The sequence below is a fragment of the Pristis pectinata genome, chromosome 28 (genome assembly GCF_009764475.1).
Source record: "Pristis pectinata isolate sPriPec2 chromosome 28, sPriPec2.1.pri, whole genome shotgun sequence".
Lineage (NCBI taxonomy): Eukaryota > Metazoa > Chordata > Chondrichthyes > Rhinopristiformes > Pristidae > Pristis > Pristis pectinata.
This window is the reverse complement of record NC_067432.1, coordinates 15,182,851-15,199,954: the sequence shown is the minus strand read 5'-3', so window position 1 is coordinate 15,199,954 and position 17,104 is coordinate 15,182,851. Positions and strand designations below refer to the sequence as shown.

General features: G+C 36.2%; 1 protein-coding gene across 4 annotated transcripts in view; it reads left to right on the top strand.

The window, feature by feature from the left end:
- atosa (atos homolog A) overlaps nt 1-11,162 on the top strand; it is a 75,912-nt gene extending 64,750 nt beyond the window's left edge. For 2 of the 4 annotated variants that reach the window (XM_052040543.1, XM_052040544.1), the window contains 4 exons: nt 2,851-3,009; nt 3,250-3,318; nt 6,068-6,267; nt 10,521-11,152. In XM_052040543.1, coding sequence (XP_051896503.1) covers nt 2,851-3,009; nt 3,250-3,318; nt 6,068-6,267; nt 10,521-10,674 — 582 coding nt within the window. In that variant the 3' untranslated portion in view covers nt 10,675-11,152. Of the gene's footprint in view, nt 1-2,850; nt 3,100-3,249; nt 3,319-6,067; nt 6,268-10,520 lie in introns of those variants that run through there. The other 2 variants (XM_052040542.1, XR_007958331.1) reach the window with 2 other exon arrangements.
- Nucleotides 11,163-17,104: the final 5,942 nt, after the last annotated feature.

Below are 17,104 nucleotides of genomic sequence, written 5' to 3'. Positions count from 1 at the left end.
TTCACAGTTCTGCTGATGGCAAGCTTACAGTTTGTGTAGCTGTTTTAAAAGATAACATCAGCAGTGCCATAGCATTACTGATGAGTTGTTGACTGTTTGGTGTGGGTTATGTTTTTACTGGAGAACACAGTGGTTTTACTGGAGAACATCGGGAAGACGATTCAGAGAACAGTGCAGAACCGTTCCTTTACTTTAGAACTTAGATTGTGTATCACACCTACTTTAAAGACTAATATGGCTCTATAAATACATGTCTGAAAACAGCATTGGCAATTTTCAGAACCTCAATGCTTTTTAAATATTCACAGTATATCAAAGGAATTAAAATGTTTCCAAGACTAGATAAGGATTCAAGAAAATAATGTATTAGAAAACAGTGCAGAAAATAGTCTACAGTGTAGTTGGAAGACATTCAGCCCATTATGCTTATGTAAGCTTTCAACAGGGACTTCCAATTGGTCCCATTTCTCCTACCCTTCCATGTTAACATTTCTTTTCCAAATAGATTCTGCCTCCACCAGTGCTGCAGGTAGAGTGACCACACACACATATGTTGTCCCAACCCCAGCCTTTGTTCTTTTGAAGGAGGTCCTAAACTCATGCCACATCTCTACCAATTTACCAAACAATGGAAATGCTTTTTCTCTATTTTCCTTCGTAAACTTTCTCAAATTTTGCAACATCTCCATCAGATCCTCTCTTACCCTTCCTAGTTCCCTTGGAGAAAGCCTTATGTATCGAAACCTCAATTTCTCTGGTTTGTCCATGTAGAGTATCAAAACCTCTTCTGCATGCTATACATGGTCTTGATATCCTTATTTAAATCATCTGAAAATTGGACATTCTGGTCTGATTGCCTCCCCCAGAAAATGGTTTTCTGTCATTTGTAGCATTTAGATGCTTTTAATATTGTTGAACTTGCCATGCACGAACAGCCAGAATAAATGGGGATCTTGGCATTGCATAGTCAAGGAATTGGAAGTAGGACTGAAATGTGAGAATAACTTTCTGATTTATTTGCAACAGTTACCAATAGCATGAGATGTGAAGTTTTAGGAAGAAATTGTCATTCACATCAATCTAAACCTAAAAGCTTACACATCCTAATATACGTGATTTAAATGTTCAATTTGTCTGGAAATTATACATTGAGGAAATTGAGAAAAACTAGTTTATGTAAAATAAGTAATGATGCTAAATGGCATTTAAATGTCTGCCATGAATGAAATTACCCATAGGTAATTTGTGTTTTCCTTGAGTTACTGATTCTCTGTGTATGCCTTGTATTGATGCAATTATATTTCTCTGATACCAAGTCCATCAATGATAATTAATACTGCATACTAAATCTAACTATTTTTGTTTCTGCTTGGTGAATTGATTCAGTATGATTTGTTAAGTGTGAATCCTTTTGATTAACCTTTCCGGCAAAAACATGACTGGTCAAAAATTACCTGCAATAAAAGCATTGCATACTCCTCTACAACCACTACTCAACTAATGGTCAATGATGCTCAACCACCTCCAGTGATGAGCAAGTTACAAAATTAAATGTCACACAAGATATTTATAGCCTGATGTGGTCATTACATATTTTAGGTGTCTAATATACTAAACCATGCCATTGGAGTCAAAATGTGTATTTATCTACAACTAATTTTAAACAAAGAAAAGAGATTAAACTATGTTTTAAAAATTATTGGCAAATTGTTAGTCTCTTGGTTAGTTAGAACCTCCTTGACATTTGTATTAATTTATTTTAACAAAAACTTTGAAGTGTTAATTTCTCATGAGAGCAAAAGGAAAACAAAGCAAATTGGTGTATCAGGGCTTTTAAACAGTTCACCTCTCATCCACAATGTGATCATGAGAAAATTACAATTGATTAAAGTGTTGGTAAAGGAGCACAGTAAGCCATAAACTATAGGTGAGACAGGTACTTGGTTTTGTGTAGATCCTGTGCTTCAGGGTAACCTGGCAATAGTGGACAGAAGCTGAATTTCTAAACAGAATAATGGCAACAAAATCATTATTGAGCAGATATTATACCAAAGAATTTAGTTGCATCGTTGTTGAGTCAATTCAGAGTCTTCAGCTGAGCAAATGTTTTTAATTTAACCCAGTAGAAGCCTAGTCACATTTTTCACTGAATGGTAATTAACGAGAGATCTCCCAATCTATCCACAATATTGGCACTTGTGCCCAGTATTAATATTGTTGAGCAGCAATGGAAAATGATCTTATGCTCTGTCCACATCAGACATTGTAAGCTATATTTATCCATGGGTATTCAATATTGTTGTGAACAGCTCCTGATTTTAGAATAAGATTTTGTATACATCAAAATTGAAAACAGGTGTAAATCCTTTTCATACAAAGGAATGGTTGTATTTAAACAATTAAGGGAGAAGGTGCAAAATAACATTTAAAATAGATTTTATATGTGCTTGATTTTAAAGCCACAAAATTGTTTGGTAGCTCTAAAAAGAATGAAATGTGTGGTGCCCTTGATGTAAGACTGTAAGTGTAGCTTTAAGCATTTCCAAAATACCTATAAAACTTCAAGATAGGTTTACAGCTTTTCACTTGTACCTGATCCACGTTGCTTCGAGAGATGATGAGAAACATTACTTGGTGGAATACTGTTGGTGATGATTAAACATTTGTTATAACAGTATTTCATTAAGTACTTGGATTTTGAAATGTATGGAAGACGAATGCAAGAATCTGATCAGATATTTGGTGGTTAATTGTTCAGAAGCATTGCAGAATGTACAGAAGGAATAAAATATTGTAATTCAGTCTAGGCTACCTTGCAACTCTAACATCGATGTATCTTAATGTTCTTAGGAATCTATCTTGAATTTCCGCTTGGAACCTTTAGGAGCAGTTGATGGTTTCACAGCCGAGGTGGGAGCAAGTGGAACATTCTGTCCCAGTCACATGACTCTTCCAGTTGAGGTGTCGTTCTACAGTGTCTCTGATGATAATGCACCATCACCCTACATGGTATGTGTTATTACACATTCCTGTAGTTAAAGACTTGTGATCAAGGTCATGGTGTAGCAGTAATTGATTAGGACCCTATCTCACAGACTGGTAAATCACTCATTTATTCCTTTGTTGAATTTTGTTTCTTTATGGGTATGTTGAAATTGATTCTTTTGAAATATTTCATTTGATTTTTTTTAGAACTAGAATGTCTTGTTTGAAGTGATCTGTTCTGAATTGATGATTATTTGTTTATAGGGTGTGATTAATTTGGAATCCTTGGGAAAACGAGGCTATCGAGTGCCTCCTTCAGGAACAATACAAGTGGTAAGTTGGTTAACATTTCTATCTGATTTGTTGATGACTCTTCATGCCTACAGAGCATTTGATATGTAGGCTGTGATAATGTGAACAAACACTGCAAGAAGAACTGATGACACATTGTTGCTCAGTTAATTGACAGAACTGATTGCATCTGATGAAATTATTAGAATTTTTAGCTAGGAACTGGTCAATAAAGTACGGTTTATTTCAGATACTTAAGAATCGTGTTTTTTTTCCCCACATGTTGCAGCAGGGTACTGCCAAAAACAATAGACTCACAGCATGTTCCATATTAATAATGATACAGGTGTCTTAATGCAGTGTAATTCATATCTCAAGTGAATAGTGGTACATTGCCCTAATAAAAATATTTTTTGCACTTCTGTCAAATAAAGAACATGTTAATTTAGTTAGTAACATATTATGATCTTGGAGAATACCAAAGTGCAAACCATTACCTTTGGTGCACAATAACTATTAATACGTATGGAGGTCTGGAAATGAATTTGTGTTCAGAAATAAGATAAATTGTTAGTTTATCTGTTTTAATGGTGCTCTTTGAGTGAACTAAGTTGATGGTGATTAGAGAATTCCAAGCTCTTCTCCAAATAGCTCTGTGGGATCAACAACCACCTGAAGACTGACAGGGCCTCGGATAGAAGCATCATCCTGTTACAATACAGCACTTTCTCAGTACTGGGCTTGAATTTGACATCTTTCTGGATTGGAACTGTCAACCCAGCCAACTTATAAGAAATAGAAGCAGGAACCATATGGCCCCTTGAGTCTGTTTCATCATTCAGTAGATCGTTGCTGATCTGATCATTGGTCACAACTCCACTTTCTTGCCTGATCCCCATAACCCTTGATTCCTCTATAGTCCAAAAATTTATTCATCTCAGCTTTGGATATACTTATTGACTTGACATCCACAGCCCTCTGAGGGAGGGAATTCCACATTCACAGTCCCATGAGAGAAGAAATTTCTCTTCATTCTTTATTAAATTAGATCACTCTCTGAGAACTGTATTCCAATAAATCATTTCATTTGTTGCAGTTAAGTTTTTTTTTGTTTTCAGTAGCCATATTGTAGTTGTGAAATGGAACTGCTGGGAAGGCTGACCCCATCCATTTCAGGAACTGAATAGGAATGGAAAATCACCACTCCATTTAAAGCAAGTTCAAAGCACACATGCCCCCATAGATAGCCTGAATAAATGATGAAAGCTTATCAGTGATGGTGAATAATTTGGCTCAAGAGCTTAAGATTGAGAATTACTTTTAAGAAAAAAATGCATATACTATTTTATCATTTGTTTTCAGAGTAATGCGACCACAGTATTATAGTCCATTTTAAGATTTGAGAATGGAAATAAGGCTAGGATTTAGTCATAGAGGTCATGTGTATCATTGCAGTCCTTGTCACTGATACTGCAGATTGGTTAGGTTTTAAGAATATTACACTGCAGTTCTGATTTTCTGACAACTGTTTCCATGACTAATACTTCCTAATAGGGGTGCAGATTTGATGAATTGAAATGTATGTCATTGTAGTCATTGCAATCATTCTCTGTGTACAACGGTGTCTGCAGAATGTGTTTATAGATGCTGCAGCTTTATTCTCCTTTGACCATATTTTGAGCAAATATACAAAGATTGCTGTATAACATCGGTCCATATTTTCTGTCCTTCTGCATTAGAATAACACAAAGGAAGAAAAGAATAAGTAAATTCATTGATTAGGTACTCCTAGGTACATGTGGCCTGGTCCTATTTTCTTCTGTTTGTATGACATTTTAAAAGCATTGAATGCTTAGGTTTGATATGGTTTTTTGTTGCATTTCTAAAGGTGCCGGTAAATTAGCCTTGTGTATTACAAGGCTATGTTCACATTCTAAAATACAGGCTTTGCACTATAACAGTTTGTGCTCTATTTTAGAACTTTTCTTTCTTAGTATAAGTTCAGTGGTAAGTTTCCCAGGAGTTCTGGCTAATATTAATCTCTTTCACAAATTACTATGAAGCAGTTATTAGGTCATTTTTACCTGACTCTTTCTGAGAACTTGCTGTGCCAAATTGATTGCTGCATTTGCTGGGTTTCAACAGGGACTGCACTTTAAAGTATTTACGTCTTGAAGGGAATACAAAAACTGTTATATAAATAGTTTTCTTCCTTCCCTCTCAGTTCGTGTGCCAGTGCATACTGGTTGACTAACACAGACAGGCATGCAGTGATGGAATGCAAGAGTGATTTTTATTTTCAACACTTTACTGAGAGTTAGAGATTTTCACCACATTGATGTGTGGAGCAAATGCAGAAAGCCCTCTACATCGCATCTGTAGGAGTGCAGAAAAAAAATCAGGCCAGTTATTACTGCACTGCTTTTATATGTTTTGTCTTCTGGCTTGAAGTGGCATTGGCAAAGTGGCAGAGATTTCTCATGGACATGCATAGCCATGGGTGGTGACCACGAAAGACTGGGAGGAAACAGAAATCGTATCTGTTTGAAGAATTTGAAAATGTTAAAATATCATGCTGTCATTGGTGATTAGCATTTTTATAAGTAAATTTTTTGCAGTGTAGGCAGGTATTAAAATCATTATGTAACGATTCCCTGAAAGAGCAGTTACATTTTGTGCACATTAATTCTGCTTTTTTTTATCAGATTTGCTCATGACCTGTGGAGATTTTATGCAGCACTTTTATCTATGTTATAATATTTATAACTCGCAAATGTAAATTATGTTTCAGACCTTATTCAATCCGAACAAGACGGTGGTTAAGATGTTTGTGGTGATTTATGACTTGAGAGAGATGCCAGCCAATCACCAGACATTCCTACGACAGAGGACGTTTTCTGTTCCTGTGAAACGTGAAACTGTTGGACATGCCAATAAAGAAAACATAATCCAGACTGAAGAAAGGATACTTCGCTACCTCGTACACTTGAGGTAACCAGAAAGATAGAATAATTTTACAGTATTTTGCAATTGACATTAGTAGGAGTAGTAATTAATTAGTCATCTAAACCTTTTGTTTTCACATAAAACAACATAGTTTAGCCTGTAGTGGCCAAAGATTCAAATATTCTGAATATAAATCAAGCAAATTTTCAAAGAAGAATCTAATAAAATATTGTTTTAATTACGTCGTAGCATCGATCACTGGACCCCATTAGAAAAGAATGTCTGCGACATTTTTGTCTTTAGCTTGGAACCTGCTTAAAACAAGATAACATCACAGGAAAGTTTCCTTTGTTTCCAGCTTCTATAGAACTAGAGCAGTAATTTTAAAATGAAATCCATGAGGAGTTGTGCAGTGAACACTAAAATGATCCTGTTCAGCTCAGAAGAAAACCACTGGTAATTGAATCCATATTTTGAGATGGAGCCTAACACACTGTTTCAAAGCTTCTGAAAAATTTGACCTCATTTGTGTGGGAACAGAAATAGTCCATTTAGTCCATTATTCGCTGACGTAATGACTGATCTGTGGCCTTATTCCACATGCCCCATATCTTGACACATTGGCTCATAAAGTATATTGTCCAAAGTTAAAATGAGCAAAGTGTTTGCATTTTTACTCTTTTATTCTTCGTGGCAATTGGCTGTTGGTGGTGGGGTAGGGTGGGGTGGAGAATAGGGGAGGAACAATGGTGATAAGACTACTTGGTGTAGAATTGTTTTACTTCTTGACCACGTGTCTTCTAGCTTTCCAAGGTCAGGTAAAGCACAGATCAGTTGTAGTGCTGGTTCCTCCTAATGCCATTGCATTCCCTGAAATACTGCATTTACATACTATACCTATTATCTATTTATGTGAATATTGTCATTTAAATTCACAAGTTATGACCGTTATACTGAACTGAGATCTTGTGTCTGGAACTTCACTGATCATGCACACAGCAGGTTTTTAAATTTATGCCTGAATTTCAATTCAATCCTTAATTAAACAGGGTGACAAAACAATTTAATTGTACGGTCTTTAAGTATTTTTGCTTTTGTCTTATTTTGGATGTGCACTGGATTTACCTGGTGGTAAGGCCTCATACTTTTTGTCATTAGTAGTATTCTGGCATTAGAATTAATTCTTCCATGATTTGAATACTGAAACAAAGTCTTAGTTAGCTATGCCAAACAAATATGTTTATAAATAGGATTTCTTTTTTATTGATGCAGTGAGGACCATAGCTGTGATGATGCAGATTACTTGCTTATGTGCTGTGAATTTCTTTGTTCCTAACAAACCACTTATTGCAGTAAATTTTACCCAATGGCAAAAAAAAAGTTGGAAATTACCTAAAGTCCATTCTTGCTTTCTTTAGTGCAGCCTATTTGATAATTCACATTGCTGCTTGCACTGAAGCACTAAATAACACAGCGATGTAAAATGGATTAAGCAAGTGGATAAAACTGTGGCAAATAGATTCTTATATGTGACCATTCAATTTGGAGCCAAATGGACAAAACAAGTACAACATAGAGGCAGGCCCTTCAGCCCAACTCATCCATGCTGACCAAAGTGTCTTCCTGAGCTCGTCCCATTTGCCTGCATTTGGCCCATATCCTCTCAATTTTCTCTATCCATGTATCTGTCCTAAAAGCTAGAAACAGTGGATATATAAAGAGACTTGGGGTTCGCAGACTTTATTTAAATATCATGGAGGAATAAAGAAAATGATAAAAAAGGATAATAATCGTAATATTCAGAGCACTAAGCACAGGGCGTGTTTGTCATGATATAAATCCCTGGAGTACTGCAAACCAGACTTCAGCATGATTTGCCAGTCTGGTACCTGGATTCAAAGGGTTACATTTTGAAGATGTCACACACAGTTGTTTTTCTTAGAACTTAGAAGATTAATGGGATATTTTATTAATGTTTTCAACATAATAAGATGAATCACAATAGAGTATACATAAGCTATTTCCACTGGTTGTGGACTCAAGGACTGGGCACAGAGAATGAAAGTTAGAGCCATACTTTTCAGGGGTGAATTTGAAGAGCATTTCAGCATGCAGAGAGTGGTGAAGGTTGGAACTCCTCTCTACAAGCAGCAATTAATGTTTAATAATTTGTTAATTTTAATAAAATTTCTGTCAATTAAAGGAGTGTGGGGCAAATTATGTTATATGTAGTTAGATCACAAAACAGCTGTAATCTGATTGAACAAAAGAACAGACTCGAGGTTACATGGTTGCTATTTATTAAATGCGACTTCCTTAACCATGGAGTTTAGCCATTAAGGTTTATTGAAATTCTTCCTAAATACAAGGTAGAAAGTACATGATTTCCCTACTGCATTTGTGGATATTCCTTTTTCTTTATATATTTAAGTTTGATGCAGCCTTCCATCAGACCTGTTTTGGAAGCAATCTGAGACTGACTTCAAATAAAAAGAGATTTATGTAATTCTTGAGACTTAGTACAAGCCCTTAAGGGAAACAATTTTCTTCTATTGCTAAAGATACAACTTCACAACACTGAGTTTAGATCCAGCATTTTCAATCAAACTGCTGGTAATGGTTTCATTGAACCATCATGGAAGAGTTCCACATTCATTTAAACTTGACAGCTTACAAGAACCACAGAAAACTGCAGGGGCAGAAAGAGAAATTGGTTCACAGGAGTGTGAATTAATAGTAGTTTTTAAATATATTAAAAATTACGCGTTTTTGGAGCACATTTTACAACTTTGACACATCCCGAAGTGTTTTACTGGCAATTATATGTTTTTGATATTACTGTTGAAATTTAGAAATGTATACTCAGGAAGGTCCCAAAGATATCAATGATATTAAGATAGTTGGTCGGTATTAGTGATGTTCTTTGACGTGTAAATATTGGCCAGGAAATTGCAAAGTTAATAAGTTTTGGAAACACGTATATTGAAAACAAATTTGTAATTTCTTTGCATTGGAATCTTGATGTTAGCAGCCAATAAATGTTAAAGATAAAGCCTAGAAAATAATAAAAGTGATAAATCTAAAAGTGAATGTTGGGAAGACGGATATAACAACTGGAAAAGTAGAACTGAGAAGATAAAATGAACAATATACATCCATGGGCATTATTTTAGAATTATCAGTTTAAAATGATAGCTGTTATAAGCAAACTGGACCTTCTAATGTGTAGGGGATTATTGATTAGTAGCTAATGATCAAAAAGAAAATAGCAAGATATTTGATGTGTTGCATTGATCTTTTAGTGAAGAAAGGGATATCCAAGAGAAGATGAACTCTGAATTAGTTGACGGCAAGTTGAATGATATTATGATCGGTGAGGAAATTTTTAGAAAGATACATTTGGCTAAAGGAGGATATATCTCCAGGATGCAACTGGATATATCATGGGATCCTAAGGAAAATGAGAAAAGAAACTACCTTATGCTTGGAGTTGTAATTAAAATTCTACTGCTTATATGAGCCAAAAACTGCAAGTGACTTGGATGTTACCCAAATTTAGTCTGGGTAATTGCAGGCCTGCATGCTATTTGTGGGAATATTTTAAATACGAATCAAGCAATAGCCAGAAGTAGCATGGATCCCAAAAATGAATGGTTATGTATGACCATCTTTGTAGACTTAATTATTGAGGGAAATGTAATGGATGTAGTGTGCATGGATTATGGGATTTTAAAGTCCCACACAACAGCCTTTTAGGGATAATTAAAAGATAAAAGAGAATAAGTAGAAAATGGGTTGAAAATTGGTTTTAAAAAAAAGAATGAACACAGTGGGAGTTGATGCAGTTTTTTGGAGTAGTCTGGTGGATGAGGGCAGAAGAATGAGATTGGAGTCCTCGTTTTTGTTGCAAGGTCTAAAATCCAAGAAGTGATTTGCTCTCCCTGTTTGTGTAGAAAAATAGATATAAATTCTGTATATTGGGATAGTTCTAATATAAATTCATTGCCCAATAAGATGTATTGTCTTCCAGAACATTTTTAACTTAAGGCTAACCTCGACCAGATTTATAATGGTGACATCAACATACAAATTTATTCTTCAGTTAAGATCATCTGAATAACTGTTCTTTCCAGGACTTGTGGACTGTAACTCTGCCTTTGGGAAGCATACAAAAAGAATTGTTATAAAGATCATATTTATCTATGTTTAAGAGTAGGTGGTAGATGAATCATATTTATTTTGTTTGTAATAATTTGAGATCTGATGAATGTATAATCAGATTGTTTTTTATGTTGTAGGTTCCAGAGTTCAAAATCTGGGAAGATCTACCTCCACAGAGATGTCAGACTCCTTTTCTCTCGAAAGTCAATGGAAGTTGACAGCGGTGCTGCGTATGAATTAAAATCTTATACGGAGTTTCCAACAAATCCTCACTTTTCAGCACGATGTTAGTAACCTTTGTATTGGTTAGGACTTTTTTCTGTTTTTTTTTCTGGAGAATGGCACATGTTCAGCTAATTCATGGAAATAAAATAATGCACAATACATAATTGTGAGAAATTATTGGTACTAGTCTTTTAGAACCCCAGCACCTATTAGACAGTGGGCCAGTCTTGTGTAAGTGTTTTGAATAAAATCCCTTGTACTTAAGGCAAGCCGTAGACTGGAATGAAAACCATGTTGTCCTGATATTATCTGTACTGTTACAATGGAAGTCACAAACCACTTTATTGGATGTGTTGCAATAGTAAAAACAAGAAGTAGTTTAGTGTTGAAACATATTATTTTATTTGTCTTTTATTTAATATTTAAATTAATGTTTCACTTATTGGACAGATAATTTGTCCTGTTTAGTGTTATATAGCATAAAATTCTCTATGTAAAATCATACTCTGTATTTTTTTGACATGGTTAATACTCAAATATACAAAATATATGTGAATCTCTGTGTCTGTCTGTCCATGACTGTGTGTGCATAGAAGCATTGGGGTAAAAATATGTCCTCAGTCACTTGTGTTAGGTGCACATGTAGTTAATGGCTGCATGTTTTGCTGAGCTTCCAAAATTTATTTCCATTGACAGATTTCTACCCCACTGTGTTTTCATTAACATGTAAGAGTCCAGTCTCCGTAACTGTGCCAGGATTGTGTTCTCCTTAATTTGCCCAACAAACAATTTAAAAAAAAAAGTCATTCTGTTTCTCCAGTACCCTGAAGGCATGATCCTTTGCTGTTCAATTTGAGGAACATTGGTGAGTCTCCAATATCTCGCCCAAGCAGTCATTCTCCAAGGCAATAAGGTATCAGGATATTTGATTGCACAGGACCAAATAGCTGAACACATTTTTCTCACTACTTGTTCTTACAATAGACTTGAAAATAATAAGAAATATTTAACCTCCCCCCTCTATTATAAAAGCACATCATAGTGGGAAGGAACCAATAACACAAGAGAACTTAGGTAGGGAGCTCCAAAAGAAGTGTCATATGGGAACTAAGTATGGGTTAGGATGCAGAGGGGAAGGGAACTAGGAGCAGAAGCAATCTGAAGCCAGCGTTGAGACAGTTAGGGAATAGAATCAGTCAGAATAATGTGTAAAAGGTGAACTGGAGGTGGGGGGGGGGGGGGGGGGAGGAAAACAAAGTGTTGGAACCACTCGGTAGGTTGGACAGCACCTGTGGAAAGAGAAACCGTTAATGATTTGGTGAAGACTGCTGGCCCTGAAGTGTTTCTCTTTCCACAGTTGCTGGCTGACATGCTGAGTGTTTACAGCTTGTCTCATTTTTATTCCAGGGTTTCAGCATCTGCCAAATTTTTGTTTCATTCTTGAATTCTGGTGCAAGCTTAGCAAAAATGAAAAGGTGGTTAATTTTGTTAAAGGAAGCCTGAGGCTTCAATATCTTGGTAAAGGGCTGAGTGATGGTGAGTGATGAGTCACTCAGGTGAGTTTTCTTGTTAGCGGTTTGAAAGGTGGGAGAACAGCATTGGATGCAAAGGAACCATTGATAATGTATTTCTTTAGCTGAAAGTTCATCATGTTGGAAGGAATTTGGGATGAGGTTGAGAGGGAGGAGGTAGGCTATACTGAGTATGAGAAAAGTCAAGATATGCATTTACATAGTACCTTTCCTGACCTCCAGACATCCCAAAGCACATTACAAACAATCAAGTGCTTTGACTGGAAAGTGGCAGCCAGCTTGGACACAATAGGCTCCAATAAAACAGCAAAGAGGTATGTAGAAATTGCAGTGCAGCCTTGCAAATGCACTAAATGGTAATTGAAAGGCATGTCAATGACCATTTTGATTGTGGGTCTGCCACCGTAAAGCAGGTGAAAAGGAAGAATGGGTCTAACTTGGTGGTGTTCCCTCCAGTCGTGCACTGCAAAGACCAAATCATGCGTCTTTGTAAGTAAGCGGCATCCAGAAATCTAATTTCTAGGTAAATCTGATCAATCTTGTTGATTGAGGAATAAATTTCAGGGCCTTAGTGATAACTCTTGAGCTTTGAAATAGTATTGCACTGAAGTGTTGGCCTGAGGGGGTGGGGTTTAGAACTCCAATTTCTAGGCTTGGGGTGGATTCTAATGGTGGAAATGTAGCAAAAATGCAGAGTGGTGACCACCTTTATGGAGGTACTTCTCCCAACCATGTTATTGTGAGGGTGACCTCATACAGAAAACCTGGAAGCTGGAGAAATGAAAACGTCCAGCATAATTGTGATGACCTCTAAACTTTGATTTTTTTTTATTCCCTATTTAAACAATCGCTGGATTGCAACAAAATATAATGGAAAATATGCAATTAAATATTTAGAGAGAGTGGAGGGAAAAGTGCGGTGGTACTCCTTGGGAGTCTCCATCACTGTATTTCTCATGATACATCAATGACTTGGATTTGGATTTACAGGTCACAATTTCCAAATTTGCAGAGTGTAACCAGGTTGGTGGAAAGGGTAGATATGTGGCACATAACATTTAATCCAAAAAATTGTCAATGGCATTATATTTTGGTTGGAACAATGAGGGGAAGCAATATAAACTAGATGGCATAATTCCAAATGGGGAACAGGAATGGGGAAATCTACGAGTATATTTGTATAGATCAATGAAAATGACAGGACAGCATGAGATCCAGGGCTCTATAAACTGAGATATAGTTTAAAAGAGTAAAGCAGTGACAATGAGCCTTTATGAAACACAAGTTTGCTGTAAATTGATTACTGAACCTGGTTCTGGGGACCAAACTGGAGGAAATATGTGGCTTTAGTGGAATAGATTTGCTGATATAATGCCAGAGATGAGGGGCTTTTCTTCTTTGAATTAGACTGTTTTCTTGGAACAGAGGAGTTTGGAAGGGGATCTAATAGAAGTATTGAAAATCATGAAAAACATAAATGGAGCGAAACTGGTCCTATTGAGAAAAAATGTCAAGAAGCAGATAACACTATGATGTTTGGTAAAATGGCAAAAGTGACATCACAAAAATGTTTTTGTTAATGAGCTGTCAGGTGGATAGTGATTCGACTGTGACATTCCAAAGGGAACTGACTAAGTACCACAGGGCTCTGGGGTAGTAGGACCAGCTGAATTGTTCTTACAAAAAGCCAGCACAGACTTGATGAGCCAAATGGCCTCCTTCCATGTTGTAATCCCTTTGTGATTCTCTGACAACATTGAAAAATGTCAGTGATATTTAATAAAGCATGCAACATTATTTGTTTATATTTTCTATTTGTATGATAGAAATATAAAATATATCCCAGACTCTTAAAGAAGCAAGGGAAGAAATTGCAGAGGCACTGACAATATTTCAATCCTTCCTGGAGTGATGCCAGAGGAATGATCGTTTTGAAATATTGTTTAAAAAGGGAGGAAGGGATAAACCAAGTAATTACAGGCCAGATAGTCTAATTGAAGTGGTGAGCAAACTGTTGTAATCCATTTTAAGGCACAGTATAAACCTTCATTGAGAATGACGCAGATTAATCAAAGACGATCAACATGGATTTATTAAGGCAAGGTCATGTCTGATTAACTTGATTGAACTTTTTTGAGGTGGTAACAAGGGTGGATGAGGGCAGTGCATTTCTTAGAGTATGTAACAAGGTCCCACGTGCCAGGCTGGTCAAAAGTAAAAGCCTGTGGAATCTAAGGGAGGACAACATATTGAACCCAAAATTGGCTTTTTGGAAAGAAGCAAAGGGTAATGGTTAATGAGTGTTTATGTAAGGTTGTTACCTAGTGGGTTTCCATAGTTCTCAGTCTCTTGTTCTTCATAATATGTAGACCTAAACATTGGGAGCATGTAGAAGAAGCTTGCAGTTGACACAAAAATTTGCAATGTGGACCAGAGGAAAGCTTTAGAGTGCAGGTGAGATTAGATGGTTTTGTTAGTTGGGCAGAAAAATGAGAAATGGAACTTAATCCAGAGAAGACTGAGGTAATGCTTTTGGAAAGATCCAGCATTGCAAACAAAGATAGGATAATATTGAATGGTCTGGAGGAACAGAGGGACCTTGGTGTACATGTCCACTGATGCATAAAGGTAGCAAGGCAGGTCAATGACATGGTTATATGGATATAGGATGCTTCTTTTTATTGGTATTGGTTTACTATTGTCACTTGTACCGAGTTTATTAGCTGAGACACAACATAAGAGTTTTGAACAACGCCAGTTGGGGCTTTTGACTTAAGGAAAAGCCAAACCACATAAAGTAAACAAAAATACATTGTGTCATTCATTCCATTTCATACATGCTGATAGTTCTTCATGAAATTAGCCAATGGTTTATCAACTCCGTAAACTCCAATTACTGTTTTGGAAAATGTAAGTCAAAGTTCAACAACCTCATGAAGAACAAAGATGTTGGAAATATTCAGCACATGAAGCATCTGTGAAGAGAAAAACATTTTTAGATTGATGACATTTAGTCACAACTGGAAAAATTTAGTAATGCGGCAACTTTCAAGCATGTTCTGATGCAGAAAAAGGAGGAAGACCAAAATAAACAACAGGGAAGGTCAGTGAATGGGTTGAAACCAAGATTGTATAAAGGATTCTGGGGATAAAGAATATTAAATTTGCTTTTCTCTACAAAGATGCTGACCATTGTCCTGAACATTTCAAGCAATTTCTGTTTTTATTTTAGATCTCCAGCATCAAAAGCATTTTACTTTTGTTCAGCTATTCCAGTCATAGTCAATCTGGACCTTCATGGCAACTAGTCAGACCAGTTGACTCCAGATTCCAACATCTGCAGTCTCTTGTGTCTCTAGACCAGTTAACTTGAATAGTTGAAAAAAAAGTAATTAAGTATAGAATATGTATATAATTCTAAAATTGAAGGTTAACTATAAGCTTAGAAATTATTGTTTCCTCATCACAATTTACTTGATCATCCTGTTAAAGCCTACTAGATCTTTCTTAAATCATTTTATCACATCGACAGAAGAGAGTTCTATGGGGTCACAGGTAGGATTCATTAGCTAATTAAATCAAAGGAAAATTTTGTATTCCTTATCTTTGGTCATACTGTACTCAAACTAGAGGAGGCGAAAATACTCATGCCATGGGGTAGTAAGACTCAGTTATAAGACTCATCTAAAACATAAAAGCGAACCATTCAAATAAAAAAGGCACAAAAGGCAACAACATCTGCAGGATAAAAGAATTGTTTATAACAATCAATGCTGCTGTGAAACAAGTATAGCTTTAATTGACAAAACCCCAGATTTTGTGGAAAAATGGTGTTTGCTGCCGATCTTCAGGAAATCTGCCTACAAAGAAAAGACTTAGTGATTACCTTTGCTAATCCCGGGGATCAGTTCTAGAGGAACTCTGGCATCCAACAACAATGGTGTCACCAAACTGCCTGACTGTCGGTAAACCAGGAAACAAAAGCATAATTTTAATTGAGTTTTTAAATATTTTACAAATATTTTAAATGTTTTGCAAAGCGAAGATTTTAACATTGAGGTGACTAACTTATAAACTATTATAAATATCAGGGAAATAATCTTTGTATCTCATTCATTTCTTTGTAACCTCAAAAATAATTTTCCTTGCCGTTAGCTGTATGAATTCACACTTTTTGTTTTTTATCCCATTTTTCCCACAATGTCATGTTCCTGTCATGGGTCTCTGTCTGAAACAACCTATCACATTTTCATTTCAGCTGTTGATAGACCTTTTCCATATTTCATGTATTTTCAAGCTTTAATTCCCAGCTTTTGCTATTTCTATTTGGGACTTCCATTTTTGATCATTTATATGTGCAACAGTTCTCTCTAATAGTAAATCATATAAATGCAGGTTCCATCTGCCATAAGATCTGATTTATTAAATCAATTGCTGTCATTCATAGTATAGAGATAGTGCTATTCATTTTTATCCCCACATATGAGCTCCCTCCCTCCTCCTTCACACTCTCATGTCCTTGTGCAATTTCATGCTGGTAAGATCACTAAAATTATCAGCTGACTGCCCAGTGATGCGATCAGATTGGAGTATGGTATCCAGATAATGTGGACTCTATTGGTCCTCTGCCTGAACATCTCTATCTCAATGTCAAGTCCTGCTGGATGATACAGTACTGTGAAGTGGCTCAGCTCATTTAAAGGGCCTGTACAAATACATGTAATTGAAAGGCGCATTAAAACACTACTTTTGCAAGGTAGTGTTGATAAGAATTTTTTCCCCAAGTATGGTGCTTGACGTACTGTTAAAAGTATCCTGACTGGTTGCATCATGGTCTGGTATGGCAATTCGAATGCGCAGGAACGTAAGAAGCTGCGGACAGTAGTGGACTTAGCCCAATACATCACAGGTACATCCCTCCACACCATCATAGTATCTACGTTATGTGCTGTCTTGAAGACAAA